Below are 22470 nucleotides of genomic sequence, written 5' to 3' on the forward strand. Positions count from 1 at the left end.
GATTGTGCCGATGGTATTGTATGGGGCAGACTTGGAATTTGAGAGGCATAGAGGAAAAAATTTAAATGTGTTTGAGATGAGATGAAATGTCTGAGAAGTATGGTAGGGGTTACAAGGTTGGATGGAGTGAGAAATGAGGAAGTGAGGAGGAGAGCTGGAGTGGAAAAGGAGATGGTAGATAGGGCAGATGAAAGATTATTGGGATCATGGAAAGAATGAGTGATGAAATATTAGTGAATGAGGTATGGAAGGCAGAGATGGAGGGAGTGAACTTGAGGGGACGACCAAGACGAGATGGATGGATGGGGTGAAGGGGGCGTTGAGCAAAAGGGGAATTTGTTGAACATAAGAACATAAGAAATAAAGGAGACTGCAAAAGACCATAAGGCCTACACTAGGCAGCTCCGTATCCATCACCACCTGTCATCCCCATCCATAAAGTTGTCTAATCGTTTTTTAAAACAACTGATAGTTTCAGCGCTTACTACATGGTTACTAAGTTTATTCCATTCATCGACCACCCTATTAGTAAACCAATTCTTGCCTATTTCCTTCTTAAATCTAAATTTGTCCAGTTTATACCCATTACTGCGAGTCCTGCCCTGTTGTTTTATTATGATGACCTTGTTTGCATCACCCTTGTTATAGCCTTTGATCCACTTGAACACTTCTATTAGATCACCCCGCACTCTGCGTCTTTCCAGAGAGTGTAAGTTTAGGTGCCTAAGCCTCTCTTCATAAGGCAAATTTCCGAGTCCTTGTATCATTTTGGTCATTCTTCTCTGTACTGATTCTAGTGAATTTATGTCCATTCTGTAGGACGGAGACCAAAACTGTACCGCATAGTCAAGGATGGGTCTAACTATCACTAGATAGAGTTTGATAATTACCTCTGCACTTCTATTCGTTACCGTCCTAGCAATGAAGCCTAATGCTTTGTTAGCTTTATTTCTGGCACTAATGCACTGCTTCCTGGTGTGGCACTTTGTCGAACGCTTTGCTAAAGGAGTAGGCATGAGACGGGGATGAGTGGAGAGTGAGTGACTGTGTATGGATGATACTGCTATGTAAGGAAAGGAGAGTTGGGGGATAGTGGGTGCTTATGTGTGAGTGATATTTTGATGCAGCCCGAAGCAATTTCTCCTAGTCTTCTCTTTTTCTGTATGAGGGAACAGAGGGGTGGTCGCCGATTAAGTGAAGCGGCCTTCCTGTGGATGTACTGTGTCTTGCTGAATTGCATTTTACCCAGGGTAGTTGGTGGATGCAGGGATGACCTGTCTTCCATGAAGAGCTGAGATGGGAGAGGTGGAAAGGGTGGTGAAGGGGAGTGAAATAGGTGGAAATAGGTATATGCCTCTGACTTAGCTACTTCCCTTAAAAGGTGGAAAAAACTTTTGGTATATAGATAGAAGAAAGGGGAGTGTGCCAGTTGACTGGAAGGGTGCATGTAGAGTTCCATTGTACAAAGGAAAATGGGACAGTATATATGTGACTTTAGAAGGATAATTCTTAGTATAGTTGGTAAGGTATATGGGAGGTGTTACCTGAGAGGATTAGGGGGGAATAAAGGGTGTAATTGAGGAAGAACTGTGGGTTTAGGAAAGGAAGAGGGTGTGTAGTTCAAATTCTCATTGTGAGGCTGATGTGTAAGAAGTTTTTGGCAAAAGGTAAGGATATCTTTTGGGCTCTTATTGATTTAGCAAAGGCGTATGACAAGGTTGACAGAAAGGTGCTGTAGGATAGGTTGCGGATATATGGGATATGGGGAATTCTGTTGAAGGTAGTCATTTTTTTTTTATAATTAATAAAGCTTGTGTGAGGGTAAGGAATGAAGAGAGATGAAGTAGGGACTGCACCAGAGATAGTGTAGTATCATCATGGTTGTTCAATGTGTAGATGTTCATGTAGGATATAAATACAAGGATGCTGGGCAGTGGTTTAGAGCTGGTAAATGAGAGTAGAAGGAAGTGGGAAGTGAACTAGTTATTTGGAGATGACACTGCTGTTGTAGCTGAGTTATAGAGGAGAGACTGAAGTAGGTAGTGGCAGAGTTTGGGAAGATATGTGAGAGGAAAAAGCAATAAGGTGATGAAATGTGTGAGGAAAGAGGGTGGCAATGAGTTAGGTGCAAGTTTAAAAGGAGAGAGGCTGGAGAAAGTGAAGAGCTTTAAGTATTTAGGGTCATATGTAGCAGAAAATGAAGGAATTGGGGCAGAGGTAGATTATAAAAGTAATTCTCTATCTATATAGAATTTAATTGTAAAAGTACAGTATCCCCCCGCTATTCGCGGGGGTTATGTTCCTTCCCCTCCCGCGAATCCCAAAAATCCGCGAATTATTGATGCAGTTTTAAAATGCTTATGTATGATATTATATATGCTAAGATATGCTTCCCAAACACATTCTAAAGACAGTTTCACTTATTAATACAGTAATAATGTAGTAATAGATTAAAAACGGTAATAATGTAGTATAATATGTACATAGTAATGATAAATTAAAAACATTTTAATTTTATTGTACTCACCAATAATGAATGATGATGATGATGAAATTTGCTGTACCATACGATAAGGATTATTATGGTGACACTCTGATGTATGGCACAGCTTAACTGCTGCTTTACAGCAGTTCAGGCAATTCCTCCTCTTCAGGCACTTCAGGAGGAGGTGTCGTTTCTTCAGGAGGAGGTGTTGTTTCTTCAGGAGAATCAGGAGGTGGTGTAGTATTTTCTTCGGGTGTGGCTTGGTTACTTTTCTTGACCTTCGTTAGGAACATGGTTATTGGCAGCTGGCTTCGTTGTTTTTTCATAGTGGTGAAAAGGGTTTTGTACGTTGACATGGATGAATCAATTGCATTTGATAACTGTAGTGAAAGAACCATGTAAGGGTCCCATGATTTAGCTTTCTCTTGCAGTTCTTTTGCTGTTTGCATGAGTTCAGCCAACTGTTCTAGAATCAGACCCTGATTCTCTTCCTCTTGTGATGGGTCTTCCTGGTCCTCTGTTTCTTCTTCTTCTTCTGCAGACTTCGTCAGCTCTGCCAAATCTTCATTCGTCAGAGGCTGAGAGTGGGTATCAATGAGTTCATTGAACTCCTCGTGAGTTACATCATCAAAGCCATCACCCCCGATTAACTGTGCCAGTTTCACTGACTTCTTCCTGAACAACCCTGTTTTATCCATGTTGAATACCTGCTCTGGCTTGAATCCCTTCTTCTTAATGAGTTGCTTAAAGGTCTTGGGATACTTCTCTGCAGCTTCTGTATCCGCAGATGCAGCTTCTCCATGAGATTTTCCAATTCGTATTTGGTAATGTTTTACAAACCGATTAAACCAACCCTTGCTAGCTTGAAATTCTTCTGCATCTGATGCTGATGATGGACCTGGTTGTGGTTCTCCTTCATTGCGTCAACTGAATTTAGAATATAAATTCAGTGCCTTTTTACGAATCATCTTTGTGTCCAAAGGGATATTTTTCTTCCTTAAGTCTTGTATCCAGAATGCTAAAGCAGATTCCATCTTGACGATTGCCTTGTTTCGTACAACATTCACCATCTTAGCCACAAAAACTCGATGCTACACTAGATCTGATTGCCTTCTCATTTTTCTTTATGTAATGCACGGTGCTTTCATTCACTCCCTAATGGTGCCCTACCACAGCATAACTTTTCCCTTTCTTTACCATATCAAGCAATTCTACCTTCTCATGCAGAGTCATAGCCTTTTTCTGGCACTTAGGTTCCTTGCCAGAAGCTGGAGAAGATGCAGGGCATTTTGGTGGCATTATAGGGCGTAAATAATACAGTGTATAGTAATTATGTACATGTAACACACCAAAAACTTGAATTTACAATTCAAATAATCACTTATAGGGCGTAAATAATACAGGGGTACAGTATAATTACATATAACACACCAAAAACTTGAATTCAAACAATCACTTTGAAAACCCTCGCACGACTGAGAGAGAGAGCTGTTTAGCCTCTCGCGCATGAAGATGCTTGTGACGTCACTGACATTGTTATTTTAAAATTATTTACCAGTTATACTGTATCATCTCTTTTCTAATTTTTTATCTTATATTTACTGACATTGTTATTTTAAAGTTATTTACCAGTTATACTGTATCATCTCTCTTTTGTATTTCTTTTATCTTATATTTACTGACATTGTTATTTTAAAGTTATTTACCAGTTATACTGTATCATCTCTCTTTTCTATTTTTTTATTTTATATTTACTGATATTGTTATTTTAAGATTATTTACCAGTTATACTGTATCATCTCTCTTTTCTAATTTTTTATTTTATATTAACTGACGTTATTTTAAAATCATTTACCAGTTAGGGTGACCGTGAGCGTTTTTCTGCTAAAAAATGGCCTAAGAAATTCACGAAATTGCCGAAATTATGAAACTGTATGAAGGAGTGATTGTGCCAACAGCACTGTATGGGGCAGAAACATGGAACAAAAGAGAGGAAGAGAGAAGGAGTTTGAATGTGTTTGAGATGAGGTGTCTGAGAAGTATGATGGGGGTTACTAGGCTGGATAGAGTGAGAAATGAGGAGGTGAGGAGGAGAACGGGGGTGGAAAGGGAGTTGGGAGATAGGGTTGATGAAAGAGTATTAGGATGGTTTGAACACATGGAAAGAATGAGTGAAGAAAGACTAGTAAAAGAGGTATGGAAGGCAGATGTGGAGGGAGTGAACATGAGGGGATGTCCTAGGATGAGGTGGATGGATGGGGTGAAGAGGGCTTTGGGGAAGAGGGGAATGTCTGTTGAGGAAGGACGGGAGAGGACAGAAGACAGGGGTGAATGGAGAATGGTTGTATATGGATGATGTGATGCATGAGGTGGAATGGGTGGGGGGATGGGGGGTGAGGTATTATGTGTGAGCAAATTTTGACGCAGCCCGAAGGGATTTCTCCCCGTCTTCTCCTTTACGCATGGGGGGACGGAGAGGGGGGGTCGCCAATTTAATGAAGTGGCCTTGCTGTGGATGTGCTGTGTCTTGCGACACTGTTTCTGACCCAAGGCAGTGGACAAGGTGCAGGGATGACTCGCCATCCAGGAGGTGCTAAAATAAGAGGTAGGGTGGAGGGGTGTGGAGTGTATTCAGGGATGGAATGGGTGGAAATGATTTTATGCCTTTTCCTTTTTGGCTACCTCCCTTGTAAGGGGGACAAAGCCTTAGTATATGTATGTATGAAAAAAAACTTTGAGAGCAAAATCTGCGAGTATGCGGGGCCGCGAACTGTGAACCACGAATGAGTGAGGGTATGCTGTAACTTAAGAATTTAGAGTTTAAAAGGATAGGCTGGAGGAAGTGGAGAGTTTCAAGTATTTAGGGTGATACAGTATTGAGCAGAATTAGGTTAGGTATATTATAGAGTAATATGAGCTAGTAAAAGTCTAAGGGGAATGAAAAGTGTCATGTTTGGGGATGAATGTAAAGAGAAGATTGTATGGATTGATTGTACCCATGGCACTATGGAACAGGGACTTCGAATTGAAATTAGGTAGAAAGGAAGAGCATAAAAGTGTTTGAGATGAAGTGTTTAAGAAGTATGATGGAGATTATGAGGATGGATAGAGTGAAATATGTAGAGAAGAAGCAATTAGTGGTTGTAGAAAGCTCACAGGTAGGGTTGATAAAAGATTATTGGAGTGGTTTGGGCTTATGAAGAGAATGAATTGAGAAAGACTAATAGAATAGTGTGAAAATTGAGAATGGGAAGACCAAGAATGAGGTGGATAGACAGGATGAAAGGGGCCTTAGGTGCAAGAGGAATGTTGAACAGAGAAGGGGGAGGACATCAGATAGGTGTGAGTGGAGAGTGGTGGTGAATGGGTGAGAAATTCATGAAGTCCAAAGAGATTTCTTATCTGCTCTGTAAATTCTCAAATGGATGAGGGGGATGCGTTTTCATGTAATGAAGCAGTTGGGATAAACCAGCTTTGGCTGTTGGGCCCTCCTGTGAAGCTTCTTTGACTTGCTGCATTGCCTCTGACTGGAGCTGTGGGTGGGGTACATGGATGACTCTTTATCCACATAGAACTAAAAAAAGATTGGACAACAAATATATTTTGGATGTTTTTTGGGATGGATGAAGAGTGGATGTGATTTGACTTGTCCACCTCCCCCCCATATAAGGGAGAAAGGGCCTTTTGATATATGTGCATTATGCACATTACATTAAGTTAGAGTAATCCATAATAGCATGCATATGTACTACCATTGAGCACTGTAATTCTTTACCTGAAGAAAGGCCTTTATTATTTCAAGATGGTCTTTTGTTGCCTTTTTTCAGCTTAGTTTGACAATTATCTACAGAAATGATTGCATTTTTTGTCCCCCACTTTAGATATGATATGGGTAATTTTGATCTGCTAAAATGTTAGAATGTTTTTAGATACATTGATGTTTATGGTTTTTATAGATATCACCAAGTATCTTGTTCTTTAATTGTCTCCCATCCTCTTTTTCACCATTGTAAGTATTTTTGGGCTGTTGATCAGGCAGCTTAAAGTTTTCAAGCTCTTTCCTCAACCAGTTTTGTCTCTTATATTAAAAGTAATAATAATTGTTACAGGTGTGGTAGCCATTCTGATGCGGCAAACCAATGTTGTATGGGTTGGGATGCTCTTGGTGATCACCATAGTTGAATCTTTCTCTTTCCGCCTTCTGAAGACCAATGCTCACACATATGCAGACATAAAGGTAAGTTCTCACTGTGTCTTAATCACAGAAATAAGGAAGGTGACTCCTTCAACTGAATTAAATTATCTGGCTTATGCTGTAACAAAATTCCAGTGCTGAAGGAATGAGAAATAGTGACAATAAATGCAAACAAGAGACCTTTTGGTTTGTAATCAAGCTATGTCTTAAATCATGTTGGATTCTTTATGTTGAATAGAAAGAAATTAATGACAGTCTACAAACAGTTCATAAGAACCACACTTGATTATGCCTCACTAGGATAGTTCCCTACTGTAAACATAGACATTATAGATCAGTTAATTCATTGCCCTTTCACAAGAGACCCACAGCTCCCAGGACTGGCAGTGGCTACTGGGCAGGCTTTTAACCACTTCCATCCAGTGACGCCTATGTAGGCGTCATGAGGAGCAAGTGGGTACGCGATGATGCCGACGTCGGCGTCTTGATTATATTTATTGTAGTCGTACCTACGTAACCTCCATTCTCTCTGAACTGGCTTCATCATATTTTCTATGGTTATCAAAATTCACAGATGAAAGAGAACGAATGATTGAGCACTGACTTTATTTTTTATAATGCGATTATTATGATGCAACATCGCACGTCGGGCAGCTAATGCTGCCAGACGTGTGATGTGCCCCGGAGTGAAGAGGTTAAGTCTTTCCAGGAAGAAATATTATGTTGTTGTCTTGGGATAATTATCATTCTCAGTGCTTTATTTTGTATAATTTGTAAAGTGTCTATGTTTAGAGTAGGTACATACATATACATATACCAAGGCTTTTTCCCTCTTACAAGGGAGGTAGCCAAAAAGGAAAAGGCATAAAATCATTCCTACCCATTCCATCCCTGAATACACTCCATACCCCTCCACCCTCCCTCTCATCTTAGCACCTCCTGGATGACGAGTCATCCCTGCACCTTGTCCACTGCCTTCCGGTCAGAAGCAGTGTCGCAAGACACAGCACATCCACAGCAAGGCCGCTTCATTAAATCGGCGACCCCCCCCTCCGTCCCCCCATGCATAAAGGAGAAGACGGGGAGAAATCCCTTCGGGCTGCGTCAAAATTTGCTCACACATACTACCTCACCCCCCATCCCCCCACCCATTCCACCTCATGCATCACAACATCATCCATATACAACCATTCTCCATTCACCCCTATCTTCTGTCCTCTCCCATCCTTCCTCAACAGACATTCCCCTCTTCCCCAAAGCCCCCTTCACCCCATCCCTCCACCTCATCCTAGGACGTCCCCTCATGTTCACTCCCTCCACATCTGCCTTCCATACCTCTTTTACTAGTCTTTCTTCACTCATTCTTTCCATGTGTCCAAACCATCCTAATACTCTTTCATCAACCCTATCTCCCAACCCCCTTTCCACCCCTGTTCTCCTCCTCACCTCCTCATTTCTCACTCTATCCAGCCTAGTAACCCCCATCATACTTCTTAGACACCTCATCTCAAACACATTCAAACTCCTTCTCTCTTCCTCTCTTATGTTCCATGTTTCTGCCCCATACAGTGCTGTTGGCACAATCACTCCTTCATATAGTCTCCTCTTAGCATCCATTCCTAAATGTCTATTCCTCATTACACTTTTTAATCCAACAAGGCATTTACTTGCTTCTCTCAATCTACATTCTACCTCCACCTTCACTCCACCATTTCCTGCCACATTTGCACCCAAGTATCTAAAACTATCCACTTCCTCCAGTCGCTCTCCTGGAGTAGGTACATGGCTTTTTCCCCCTTTCAAGGAAGGTAGCCAAAAAACAAAGGCATAAAAACCATTCCTACCCATTCCATCCCAAATACACTCCACTCCCCTCCACCCTCTACCCTCCCTCTTATCTTGGCACCTTGTGGATGACAAGTCATCCCTGCAGCTTGTCCACTGCCCTGGGTCAGAGGCAGTGTCGCAAGACACAGCACATCCATAGTAAGGCCACTTCATTAAATCGGCGAACCCCCCTCTATCCCCTCATGCAGAAAAGTAGAAGACTGGGAGAAATCCCTTCGGGCTGCATCAAATTTTTCTTACACATATCACCTGACCCCCCATCCCCCCACCCATTCCACCTCATACATCACAACATTATCCATACACAACAATTTTCCATCCACCCCTGTCCTCTGTCCTCTCCTGTCCTTCCTCAACAGACATTCCCATCTTCCCGAAAGCCTTTTTCACCCCATCCATCCATCTCATCCTAGGTCTCCCCCTCATGTTTGCTCCCTCCACATCTGCATTCCATACCTCTTTTACTAGTCTTTCTTCACTCATTCTTTCCATGTGTCCAAACCATCCCAATACTCTTTCATCCACCCAATCTCCCAACTTCCTTACCACCCCTGTTCTCCTCCTCACCTCCTCATTTCTCACTCTATCCAGCCTAGTAACCCCCATCATACTTCTTAGACACCTCATCTCAAACACATTCAAACTCCTTCTCTCTTCCTCTCTTATGTTCCATGTTTCTGCCCCATACAGTGCTGTTGGCACAATCACTCCTTCATACAATCTCCTCTTAGCATCCGTTCCCAAATGTCTATTTCTCCTTACATTTTTTAATCCTCCAAGGCATTTACTTGCTTCTCTCAATCTACATTCTACCTCCACCTCCACTCCACCTTTTCCTGCCACATTCACACCCAAGTACCTAAAACTATCCACTTCCTCCAGTCACTCTCCTTTACTGCTCACTTCCAGTTCCAGATATCTATCATTCTGTGTGGGAAGCTATTCTTTTTCAGAACTCCTGTAACTGTCCTTCTTAACCACTTCAGTACGGGACTTAAATCTCGCGGGCAGCAGCCAATGCCAGCCGTACGACGTGTCGTAATAATAATCGCATCATAAAATATACATACATACATATACCAAGGCTTTTTCCCCCTTCCAAGGGAGGTAGCCAAAAAGGGAAAGGCATAAAAACACTCCCACCCATTTCATCCCTAAATACACTCCACACCCCTCCCACCCTTCCTCTCATCTGAGCACCTCCTGGATGACGGGTCATCCCTGCACCCTGCCCACCGCCCTGGGTCAGAAGCAGTGTCGCAAGACACAGTACATCCACAGCAAGGCCGCTTCATTTAATCGGCGACCCCCCCTCTCCGTCCCCCTTTGCATATAAGGAGAGGACGGGGAGAAATCCCTTCGGGCTGCGTCAAAATTTACTCACACATACTACCCCACCCCCCACCCCCCCGCCCATTCCTCCTCATGCAGTCACAACATCATCCATATACAACCATTCTCCACTCACCTCTGTCTTCCGTCCTCTCCCTTCCTTCCTCAACAGACATTCCCCTCTTCCCCAAAGCCCCCTTCACCCCATCCATCCACCTCATCCTAGGACGTCCCCTCATGTTCACTCCCGCCACATCTGCCTTCCATACCTCTTTTACTAGTCTTTCTTCCCTCATTCTTTCCATGTGTCCAAACCATCCTAATACTCTTTCATCAACCCTCTCTCCCAAATCCTTTTTCACCCCTGTTCTCCTCCTCACCTCCTCATTTCTCACTCTATCTAGCCTAGTAACCCCCACCATACTTCTCAGACACCTCATCTCAAACACATTCAAACTCCTTCTCTCTTCTTCTCTTATGTTCCACGTTTCTGCCCCATACAGTGCTGTTGGCACAATCACTCCTTCATACAGTCTCCTCTTCGCATCCATTCCCAAATGTCTATTTCTCATTACACTCTTTAAACCACCAAGGCATTTACTCGCTTCTCTCAATCTACATTCTACCTCCACCTTCACTCCACCTTTTCCTGCTACACTTGCACCCAAGTATCTAAAACTATCCACTTCCTCCAGTCGCTCTCCCTTAATGCTCACTTCCAGTCTACTGCCACTTTCACCCCTTGTACATCTGATCACCTTACTTTTACCCACATTTATCTTTAGCTTTCTTCTATCACATACTCTCCCAAACTCTGCCACCAGCTTCCTCAATCCCTCCTCTGACCCTGCCACAAGCGCAGTGTCGTCCGCAAACAACAGCTGGCTCACCTCCCACTTTTCTCCATTTTCTTTAACCATCTCCAATCCCTGACTCACTACCCTAGCATTCACCTCTCGCACCACCCCATCCATGTATAAGTTGAAGAGCCAGGGCGACATAACGCATCCTTGACGAAGTCCCACCTTTACTTCAAACCACTCACTCTCTCCATTGCCAATCCTAACACATGCTCTACTACTCACATAAAAACTCTTGACAGCTCCCAAAAGCTTTCCTCCTATCCCATAAATCTGCATATCCTCCCACAGTGCCTTTCTGTCTACCCTATCATAAGCCTTTTCCAGATCCATAAAAGCCCAAAAAACATCCTTCCCCTTTCCTATAGCTTTCTCACATATCTGTCTTTCCACAAAGATCTGATCTACACAACCTCTACCCGTCCTAAATCCACACTGTTCCTCACCAATTACTCCTTCTGTTCCTCTCCTAATCCTCTCAATTAAGATCCTCCCATAAGCCTTCCCTACTACACTCAACAGGCTAATCCCTCTGAAATTACTACATTCACACTTGTCCCCTTTTCCCTTGTAAAGAGGAACTATACAGGCACTACTCCAGTCCTCCGGTACTCTACCCTCTCTCCAGCAAACATTAAATAATCTCACCAACCAGTCCACCATCACTGAACCTCCCTTTTTCAGACATTCTGCATGACATCCATCCAGACCAGGTGCCTTACCTGCTTTCATCATCTTTACAACTGCCTTCACCTCATCCTTCCTTATTTCTCCTCCATTCTCCTCACTCATCACTCTCATTTTCTTCGTATTTCCCACTGCAGCTATCTTTCCTTCCCTATCCTCCTTCACATTCAGCAACTCCCTAAAATATTCTGCCCATCTTCCCCTCACTGCCATCTCTTCCATTATCAACTCTCCATCTGTACCTTTTACCTTTTCTTCCCTACTTGATTCGCCTCCTCTTCCTCTCTTAATTTCTTTCCAAAACATCTTTTTATTACTTTCAAAATTTTCTGTCATACTCCTACCCCATTTCACATCTGCTCTCCTCTTTGCCTCCTTTACCTTTTGCTTTACTTCTCTTTTCTTTTCTTTGTACGTCTCATATGACTCCCCTGTCCTCTTTTGTAACCAATCTGTGAATGCTCGCTTCTTCTCTTCTACAACCTTCTTTGTTTCCTCATCCCACCATTCACTACCCTTTCTTCTATTTCCCCCTGTCCTTCTTGTTCCACACACCATCCTTGCACACTTTAAGACTCCCTCCTTGAACCATCCCCATTCCTCCTCCACACCCATCTCTGCTCTATCCTTTACTCCCTCCCACTCCTCCTTCAGCTTCTTTTCGTACTCCTTCTCCTTTTCCTTTTCAGTCACGGCTTATATCGATTGTTCTCTCTTTCACCCGCGAATTTTGAAAACCACAGAGAATGGGATTCAGGGCGCATTTGGGAGAATGTAAAAACACAGGGGCGACTACAATAAATATAATCAAGACGCCGATATGGCAGCGTCGCGAATCCACTTGCTCCTCATGACGCCTACGTGTGCGGCACCGTATGGAAGGGGTTAACCACTTCACTCTGGACTTAAATCTCGCGGGCAGCAGCCAATGCCAGCCGTACGACGTGTCGTAATAATACTCGCATCATAAAATATAGTCACCGCTTATATCGATCGATCTCTTTCACCCGCGAATTTTGAAAACCACAGAGAATGGGATTCAAGGCACATTTGGGAGAATGTAAAAACACAGGGGCGACTACAATAAATATAATCAAGACGCCGATATGGCAGCGTCGCGAATCCACTTGCTCCTCATGACGCCTACATAGGCGGCACCGTATGGAAGGGGTTAAGTTTCTTCTTGTGTCCTCTTGTTTTTCTCCTGTCCCTCTTTAGTAAGTCATCTCTATCAAGAATTTCCATCCTTTTCATAATTCTGTAGATGGTTAGCGAATCACCTCTTTCTCTTCTGTGTTGCAGGGTTGGTAGATTTATTTTATAAAATTTTTGTTCGTATGTCAAATTGGAGTGTGTTGGTGCCATCTTTGTTGTAGCTCTTTGAAGTCTTTCTAGTTTATGTTTTTTTTTTTAGAACTAGGTGTCCATAGTGTTGCAGTGTACTCCAATTTTGGTCTTATCAGTGTAACTAATATTTTCTTTACCATTTCTTCATCCATATGGTCAAAGGCTACTTTCATTGATCTTAACCACTTCCGTACGGTGACGCCTACGTAGGCGGCATGAGGAGCAAGTGGGTACTCGATGATGCCGACGTCGCCATCTTGATTATATTTATTGTAGTCATACCTACATAACCTTCATTCTCTCTAAACTGGCTTCATCATATTTTCTATGGTTATCAAAATACACGGGTGAAAGAGAACGAACGATTGAGCACTGACTTTATTTTTTATAATGCGATTATTATGACGCAACATCGCACGTCGGGCAGCTAATGCTGCCAGATGTGCGATGTGCCCCGGAGTGAAGAGGTTAATAAGTTAAAAATTTCTCTGATTAATTTGTTGATATGTTTGTCAGGTGTCATGTCATTTGAGATAGTTATTCCTAGGTCCTTTTCTGAGTTTACATTTGTAATTTACTTTGTACTAATTTTATATTAACATGCTGTTCTATTTTTGCTTTTTCCAAACTCCATTGTACTACATTTCTTAATGTTGAAGTTCTATTCACACTTCTGACTCCATTTTCAGACTTTGTCCAGGTCTTCTTGAAAAGATTTGCAGTCTTCCTCTGTACTTACTCTCTTTAATATTTTTGCATCATATGCAAAGAAGTTCATATAACATTCCACACCTTCATCCATATCATTTATATAAATAGCAAACATTATCAGAGCCAATAGAGAGCCTTGTAGGACTCCACTTATCATATCTTCTCAATTTGAATTTTTGTCTCTAAGTACCACCCTCATGTTTCTCCCATTCAAGAAATCTTTCATCCATTTCAATAACTCTCCTTGTATTCCAACTATTATTTCAATTTTTTTAGTAGCTTTTTGTGTGGTACTTTTTCAAAAACCTTTTGTAAGTCCAAGAAAGCACAATCTGCCCATCTGTCTCTTTCTTGTATTATTTCTATTAATCTTGAGTAAAAGCATATTAAGATTGTGATATATGATCTTCCATTTCTAAAACCAAATTGTTTTCGATTTACTATTTTGTTCTCTTCCAAGTGTATAAACCATTTATTCCTAATAACTTTTTCGCATATTTTTGCTACTGTGCAGGTAAGTGATACTGGTCCTCCTTCTTTTATATATTGGTACAATATATGCATTTTTCCAATTTTGTGGTACTTTTCCTTCTGTGAGTGAGAAGTCAGTTATCTTGTGTATTTTGTCCATTAGTTCATTTATACATACATACATACATATACCAAGGCTTTTTCCCCCTTACAAGGGAGGTAGCCAAAAAGGGAAAGGTACAAAATCATTTCCACCCATTCCATCCCTGAATACACTCCACACCCCTCCACCCTCCCTCTTATCTGAGCACCTCCTGGATGACGGGTCATCCCTGCACCTTGTGCACTGCCCTGGGTCAGAAGCAGTGTTGCAAGACAGCACATCCACAGCAAGGCAGCTTCATTAAATCAGCGACCCCCCCTCTCCGTCCCCTCATTGCATAAAAGGAGAGGACAGGGAGAAATCCCTTCGGGCTGCGTCAAAATTTGCTCACACATACTACCTCACCCCCCATCCCCCCACCCATTCCACCTCATGCAATCACAACATCATCCATATACAACCATTCTCCATTCACCCCTATCTTCTGTCCTCTCCCGTCCTTCCTCAACAGACATTCCCCTCTTCCCCAAAGCCCCCTTCACCCCATCCATCCACCTCATCCTAGGACGTCCCTTCATGTTCACTCCCTCCACATCTGCCCTCCATACCTCTTTTACTAGTCTCTCTTCACAAATTCTTTCCATGTGTCCAAACCATCCTAATATTCTTTCATCAACCCTATCTCCCAGCTCCTTTTCCACCCCTGTTCTCCTCCTCACCTCCTCATTTCTCACTCTATCTAGCCTAGTAACCCCCATCATACTTCTCAGACACCTCATCTCAAACACATTCAAACTCCTTCTCTCTTGCTCTCTTATGTTCCATGTTTCTGCCCCATACAGTGCTGTTGGCACAATCACTCCTTCATACAGTCTCCTCTTAGCATCCATTCCCAAATGTCTATTCCTCATTATACTTTTTAATCCACCAAGGCATTTACTCGCTTCTCTCAATCTACATTCTACCTCCACCTTCACTCCACCTTTTCCTGCCACATATGCACCCAAGTATCTAAAACTATCCACTTCCTCCAGTCGCTCTCCCTTCATGCTCACTTCCAGTCTACTGCCACTTTCACCCCTTGTACATCTGATCACCTTACTTTTACCCACATTTATCTTTAGCTTTCTTCTATCACATACTCTCCCAAACTCTGTCACCAACTTCCTCAATCCCTCCTCCGATCCTGCCACAAGCGCAGTGTCGTCCGCAAACAACAGCTGGCTCACCTCCCACTTTTCTCCATTTTCTTTAACCATCTCCAAACCCTTGCCCACTACCCTTGCAGTTACCTCTCGCACCACCCCATCCATGTATAAGTTGAAGAGCCAGGGCGACATAACGCATCCTTGACGAAGTCCCACCTTTACCTCGAACCACTCACTCTCTCCATTTCCAATCCTGACACAAGCTCTACTACTCTCATAAAAACTCTTGACAGCTCCCAGAAGCTTTCCTTCTATCCCGTATATCTGCATAACCTCCCACAGTGCCTTTCTGTCTACCCTATCATAAGCCTTTTCCAGATCCATAAAAGCCCAAAAAACATCCTTCCCCTTTCCTATAGCTTTCTCACATATCTGTCTTACCACAAAGATCTGGTCTACACAACCTCTACCTGCCCTAAATCCACACTGTTCCTCACCAATTACTCCTGTTCCTTTCCTAATCCTCTCAATCAAGATCCTCCCATAAGCCTTCCCAACTACACTTAACAAGCTAATCCCTCAGAAACTACTACATTCACACTTGTCCCCTTTTCCCTTGTAAAGAGGAACTATACAGGCACTCCTCCAGTCCTTCGGCACTCTACCCTCTCTCCAGCAAACATTAAATAACCTCACCAGCCAGTCCACCATCACTGTACCTCCCTTTTTCAGACATTCTGCATGGCATCCATCCAGACCAGGTGCCTTACCTGCTTTCATCATCTTAACCACTTCCATACGGTGCCGCACACGTAGGCGTCATGGGGAGCGAGTGTATTCGCGAGGCTGCCATATCGGCGTCTTGATTATATTTATTGTAGTCGCCCCTCCATAATGACATTCTTTCTAATTCTTTTGTAATCGCATTTTCTATGGTTATTAAAATTCACGGGTGAAGAGAGAACGATCGATATAAGCGGTGACTATATTTTATGATGCGAGTATTATTACGACACGTCGTACGGCTGGCATTGGCTGCTGCCACCGAGATCTAAGTCCATGACGCCTACGTGTGCGGCACCGTATGGAAGGGGTTAAGTGCCTTCACCTCATCCTTCCTTATTTCTTCTCCATTCTCCTCACTCATCACGGTCATTTTCTTAGCATTTCCCACTGCAGCTATCTTTCCCTCCCTATCCTCCTTCACATTTAGCAACTCCCTAGTTCATTTATACACTCTCAATATCCAGTTTGCAATTCCATCGGGCCTGTGTGACTTTCTGACATCAAGGTTCTTTATTTGGTCCCTTATTTCTTTCTGTGTCACCATTATTTCTTTCATTTCGGGGGATCTTCCTCGTTGGCCTTCCTCCCAAATTTGTGAGCTTTCAATTGTAAATACAGACCTAAAATGCCTGATCATAACTTCAGCCATTTCTACATCATCTATATATTCTTTATTTCCTTCGTGCAGTTTCACTATTTCGTGTTTATCTTTTAGTTTATCATTTACGTAGCTGTAAAATAGTTTAGGTTGGTCTTTGCATTAATCTATTATATCTTTTTCGTAGTTCTTTTTTTCTCCCTGCGTATATCTACATATTCGTTTCTCAGTTTGATGTATGTTTGCCATTTAATCATTCTTTTGTCTTTTTTCCATCTTTTCCAGGCTTTGTCTCTTCTATCTTTAGCATCACTACACTTTTTATTATACTAACACTATGTAAACCCTTTTTTGTTTCTTCTTTAGTACATATTTATCTGTTCCCTCCTTGTATTTTTCTTTTAATATGTTCCATTTCTCTTCCATCTTTGTTTCTTCATTTGAAAATTTTTCCCAGTTAGCATTTTGAATTTTTTTTTCTTCCAAGTTTTACAATGTCCATTTTGTTGTACATTAATCTTCCTTCTCTATGTTTCTCATTTCTTCTCACATAATTTTGTTCTTTTAGTTTGAACTTCATTAATATGTGGTCATTCTTCCCAATTGGTGTCATGTAATTCATTTTATCCACGATTTCAGGCTCAGATGTGAATATTTAGTCTTGACAGTTCTTCATTGTTTCTATTTCTGGTATTTTCCTTGACCCATTGAGTCAATGTATAATCAATGGTCATATCCAGTAGAGTGTTGCCCCAGATTTCCTCTCCACCTTTTATTGTCATTTCTTCCCAATTTATTTCCTTTGTGTTAAAGTCACCCATAATTATTATGTTTCCTCCATCTATCAGTAACTCGGAATGATCATTATCAGACCAAGCCTGTGTTTTGGGGGGCACATATAGTACTATAAATTTTCTACATACATATACCAAAGGCTTTTCCCCCCTTACATGGGGGGGGGGGGTTTAGTTAGTTAAGGTTTATTCAACAACATAAAATATAATTTATACATACATATATACAATTTTTTTTATAAAATTAGTTGTTGAAAAGGGAGAGCGTGAAGCAAAGCTTATGGGGAGTTGCTCTCCCTTTAACCCCTTCCATATGGTACTGCATACGTAGGCGGCATGAGGAGCAAGTGGATACGCGAGGCTGCCATATCGGCTTCTTGATTATATTTATTGTAGTTGCCCCTGCGTAATGACATACTCTCTAAACTGTCTTCATCACATTTTCTATGGTTATCAAAATTCACGGGTGAAAGAGAGAACGATCGATATAAGCGGTGACTATATTTTATGATGCAAGTATTATTACAACACATCGTACATCTGGCAGCTAATGCTGCCCGCGATATTTTGGCCCGTACTGAAGAGGTTAAGGAAAAAAATTATTTTTATTTATTTATTTTTGTTACATGTTAGTATGATACATGCATGCACATATACACACATTTATACACATATATACATATATACACACATATATACATACACATACTTGGACGAAGACATGATAAAAAAAATATTGGTTACATTGATAAGGCCTAGATTAGAGTATGCGGCGACATTGTGGTCCCCCAGTACCAAAAAGAATATAAAGAAAATAGAAAGAATCCAAAGAGCAGCTACAAAAATGGCACCTGCGCTTGCAAACCTATCATACGAGGAGAGATTGGCTAAACTGGAGTTACCGACACTGGAGCAAAGAAGAGAGAGAGGTGACCTATTGACCATCTACAGAATCATGAAAGGCACAGAGATACTTGATAGAGAGAACTTACTTAACTGGGACAGAAGAAACACAAGAGGACATGGAAAGAAAATAAAAAAACATAGCTATAGAAGAGAACTGAGGAAAAACAGTTTTCCACATAGAGTTTTGGACAGTTGGAACAAACTGGATAATGAAATAGTATGCGCAAAAACCATTCATGAGTTTAAAAACAAACTAGACACTGGGAGATACAATGGTGGGACATCACGAGCATAGCTCCCCTTCCCGCAAAATACAACTAGGTAAACTAGGTAAATACATATATACACACACACACATTTCTGTTGGACAGATGGCGAGGATTGACGTCCTGAAGAAAAAGTGAAATTTTCGTGGATCTCAACGCAAAGGAAGTACCTATTGTATTTGCAGGGAAGGGGATTGCTCGTGGCGTAGTGGGAAAGTGAGGAAAAAGAAGAAGGGGAAGGATTACTGAGGGAAATGGAAGGAAATGAGTAAGGAGAGGACTTGGTCCAGGCAGGCAGACACCATGTAAACAAACGTGGGCCAGATCAATTTAGTGACGATGAAGGGACTAAAAAATGTAAAGATTAAAAACATAGATAAGAGCAGCACAATAGAAGGTGAGGATAATAATTTCCATGGATTTAATGAGGGGTGGGGCGGGTACCAACCTCCCCCGACTGGCAAGACTAGAGGAAAAACTTAACAAATGACCGAACATTGGGAGATTAGGTTCGGTAGAATGTCAAAAATTGTGCAAAGGGTTGAAAGATTGGAAGAACTAGAGAAGGCAAACAAAAACTTAACTAATGAAATAGAAGAACTAAAAAGACAGTTAAAAGAAGTAAAAGAGGAGAATGAAGAATTCAAAAGGAACAATAAAGACAATAAAGAGGCCATAGCAAAAGAAGCACAGGGGTGGAGAAAAATACAGGAAAACAGTAAAGTTGCATTTACTGATATAATTAAACAGCAAATGAAAGAACAAACTGAAGACTCAGTTATCAAAGTGATGAGACAGAAGGAGAATATTGTAAAAGACTTAGCAGATAAAAAGAAATGTATAATTATATTAGGAATGGAAGAGAAACATAACCCAGATAGAACCACAAGAATCAATGAGGAAAATGAAAAAGTAAGCAGATTACTAGAATTAGTTCAGGAAGATGAACCTGAAATAATGAAAAAAATTGAAGAGAAGTTTAGGCTTGGAAAGTATAGTACAGATAAGACCAGACCAATTAAGATTAAATTCAGATCACAAACAACAACAGAGAATATCTTAGCAAAAACAAAGAAACTAGCAGCAAGTGAACAATATAAAAAGGTATGGATAAAAAGAGAAATGAATAAATAGGAAAGAGAGGAAGAAAAAATGAAAAGGAAAGAAGCTAAAGAAAAAAAAACGAGACCAGAACGGAGTCAGAAAAAGAAGAATTCTACTGGAGAGTAGTGAATATGAAATTGAGGAAACGGACCATAACAGAGAGAAACAAAAAAGAAACAGAGAATACAATGGAAATAACAGAAAGTTTAGAGTGTCCTACACAAATATAGATGGATTGATAACAGGAATGAATGAACTGAATGAGTATCTGAAGGAAAAAGAACCGGACATAATGGGAATTGTAGAGACAAAATTTAAAGGTCCACTACCACCCAACAGCATAGGACACAATGCATATAATTATTGGATTAGAAACAGAGAGATAAAACAAGGGGGTGGAGTTATGTTCCTGACTAAGAAGGATATAAACGTGAAGAGTGTCACATATGGAAAGAATAGAGTAGAGATGATTATGATAGAAGTAGAAGACAGAGATAAGAAGAGCAGAAAGTTTGTAATAAACTACGTGCCCCCAAAAACAGCCTCGTGGGAAGAGAGTGAACATAAAAGTATGTTAGAAGACACAAGAATAACATTAACCCCTTCCATACGGTGCCGCACAAGTAGGCGTCATGGGGAGCGAGTGTATTCGCGAGGCTGCCATATCGGCGTCTTGATTATATTTATTGTAGTCGCCCCTCCATAATGACATTCTTTCTAATTCTTTTGTAATCGCATTTTCTATGGTTATCAAAATTCACGGGTGAAGAGAGAACGATCGATATAAGCGGTGACTATATTTTATGATGCGAGTATTATTACGACACGTCGTACGGCTGGCATTGACTGCTGCCACCGAGATCTAAGTCCATGACGCCTACGTGTGCGGCACCGTATGGAAGGGGTTAAACAAGATAATGGAAGATGGAGGAAGAATAGTTATGATGGGCGACTTTAATTGCAAAGAAATCTGCTGGGAAGAGATGACCGTAAAGGGTGGAGAAGACTCATGGGGAAATGTTCTACTTGAGATGATTACTGACCACACAATGACACAATGGATTCAGGAGAACACTAGGTATAGAAATGTAGAACCATCGAGACTAGACCTAATAATCACATCAGAACCTGAAGTAGTAGAAAAGATAGAATACCAGGCACCAATAAGTAAAAGTGACCACATATTGATAGAACTAGAACTAAATGAGAAAAAGTACATGAAAAGAAATGAACAATATAGAAAAGGAAGATTGATGTATGATTTTTTTTTTGTTTTTTTTGTTATAAAATAAGAGAATTCTTTCAAAATGAAAACTGGGAAAGAATACACAAAGAAGATACAACAGTAGAAGAGAAAGGGAATATTTTGACAAAAATTTATAAAAAAGGAGTGGAAAAGTATGTCCCAAGACAAAAACAAGAAAAAGAATATGTAAAGTGCTGGTACAACAAAAGTTGTAGGGAGTTAAAAGACAAAAGAGACAACGCTTGGACCAAATGGAAGAAAGACAAAAGACCTGAAAAATGGAAAATATATACTTATAGAAATGAATATGTATGAGCGTGCAGAGAGGAAAAGAGAAAATATGAAAAAGATGTCATAGGAAAATGTAAAGATCAACCAAAACTATTCTACAGATTTGTAAACAACAAACTGAAAAACAAACAAGACTTGGAGAAATTTAGACAAGGAGGAGTTGAATACACAGAGGAAATGGAAATGGCAGAAATTATGAGCAGGCATTTTAAATCTAGTGTTTACAAGGGAGAATATACAACCAGAAGAGATCGAATGGAAGGAGAAAGTTCCCCCTGTGAAAGAAATAGAAGTAACAAAGAATGAAATAATGAAACACTTGAGTAATCTTGATGTTAGAAAATCGCATGGACCAGATGAAATAGCAAACTGGATTTTGAAAGAATGCAGAAATGAACTGGCAGACAAAATACATAGCATAATAAATAGTTCCTTGAAAGAAGGAAAAGTTCCAGAAGATTGGAAAAAAACAAATATAGTACCTATATATAAAGGAGGAAATAAAGAAGACCCTACCAACTATAGACCAGTCTCTCTAACAAGTACAATAGCAAAAATTTGTGAAAGAATTATCAAAAGTAAATGGGTAAAATATTTAGAAAAAAACAGCGTGCTAAATCCAAGGCAATTTGGATTCAGACAAGGATGATCATGCATCACTAATTTAATATGTTTCTATTCAAGGCTAATAGATATAATACAAGAAAGAGATGGATGGGCTGATTGTGCATTTCTAGACCTAAAAAAGGCTTTTGACAAAGTACCACATAAGAAGTTACTTAAGAAATTAGAAACTGAAGGAGGAATACAGGGCAAACTGCTTAAATGGATGGAAGACTTTTTGCAAGAAAGAAAAATGAGAGTAGTGATAGGAGACAAACACTCAAAATGGGATGACGTAATAAGCGGTGTTCCACAAGGAACAGTTCTGGCCCCAATAATGTTTGCTATATATATTAATGATATGAATGAAGAAATTGAAAGTTATATGAGCTTCTTTGCAGATGATGCAAAACTATTAAAAAAAGTGAACACGGAAGAAGATTGTGAGTCACTACAGAGTGATCTAAATAAAGTATGGGAATGGAGTAGGAAGTGGGAGATGGAGTTCAACACTAAAAAGTGTAGTATAATTGAATTTGGAAAAAGCAAAAACAGAATAACAGGATCATATAAATTGGGAGAAGAAGGAATAAAAAAAGTAGAAAATGAGAAGGACCTGGGAGTCATTGTTATGAATAATATGTCACCTGAGAAACATATGAATAAGATTTTTGGAGAAACTTATAATT

At 40.7% G+C, this 22470-nt stretch overlaps 1 protein-coding gene across 1 annotated transcript in view; it reads left to right on the top strand.

Annotated features, from left to right (window-relative positions):
• The window catches only part of Alg10 (alpha-1,2-glucosyltransferase Alg10), a 78201-nt gene that overhangs the window by 36872 nt on the left and 18859 nt on the right, over positions 1–22470 (top strand). Inside the window, exon 4 of the mRNA XM_076212542.1 lies at positions 6595–6722. Coding sequence (XP_076068657.1) covers positions 6595–6722 — 128 coding nt within the window. The remainder of the gene's footprint in view (positions 1–6594; positions 6723–22470) is intronic.

Source organism: Oratosquilla oratoria, chromosome 30 (genome assembly GCF_046742065.1).
Source record: "Oratosquilla oratoria isolate Oo_2021 chromosome 30, ASM4674206v1, whole genome shotgun sequence".
In the NCBI taxonomy this organism is placed as follows: domain Eukaryota; kingdom Metazoa; phylum Arthropoda; class Malacostraca; order Stomatopoda; family Squillidae; genus Oratosquilla; species Oratosquilla oratoria.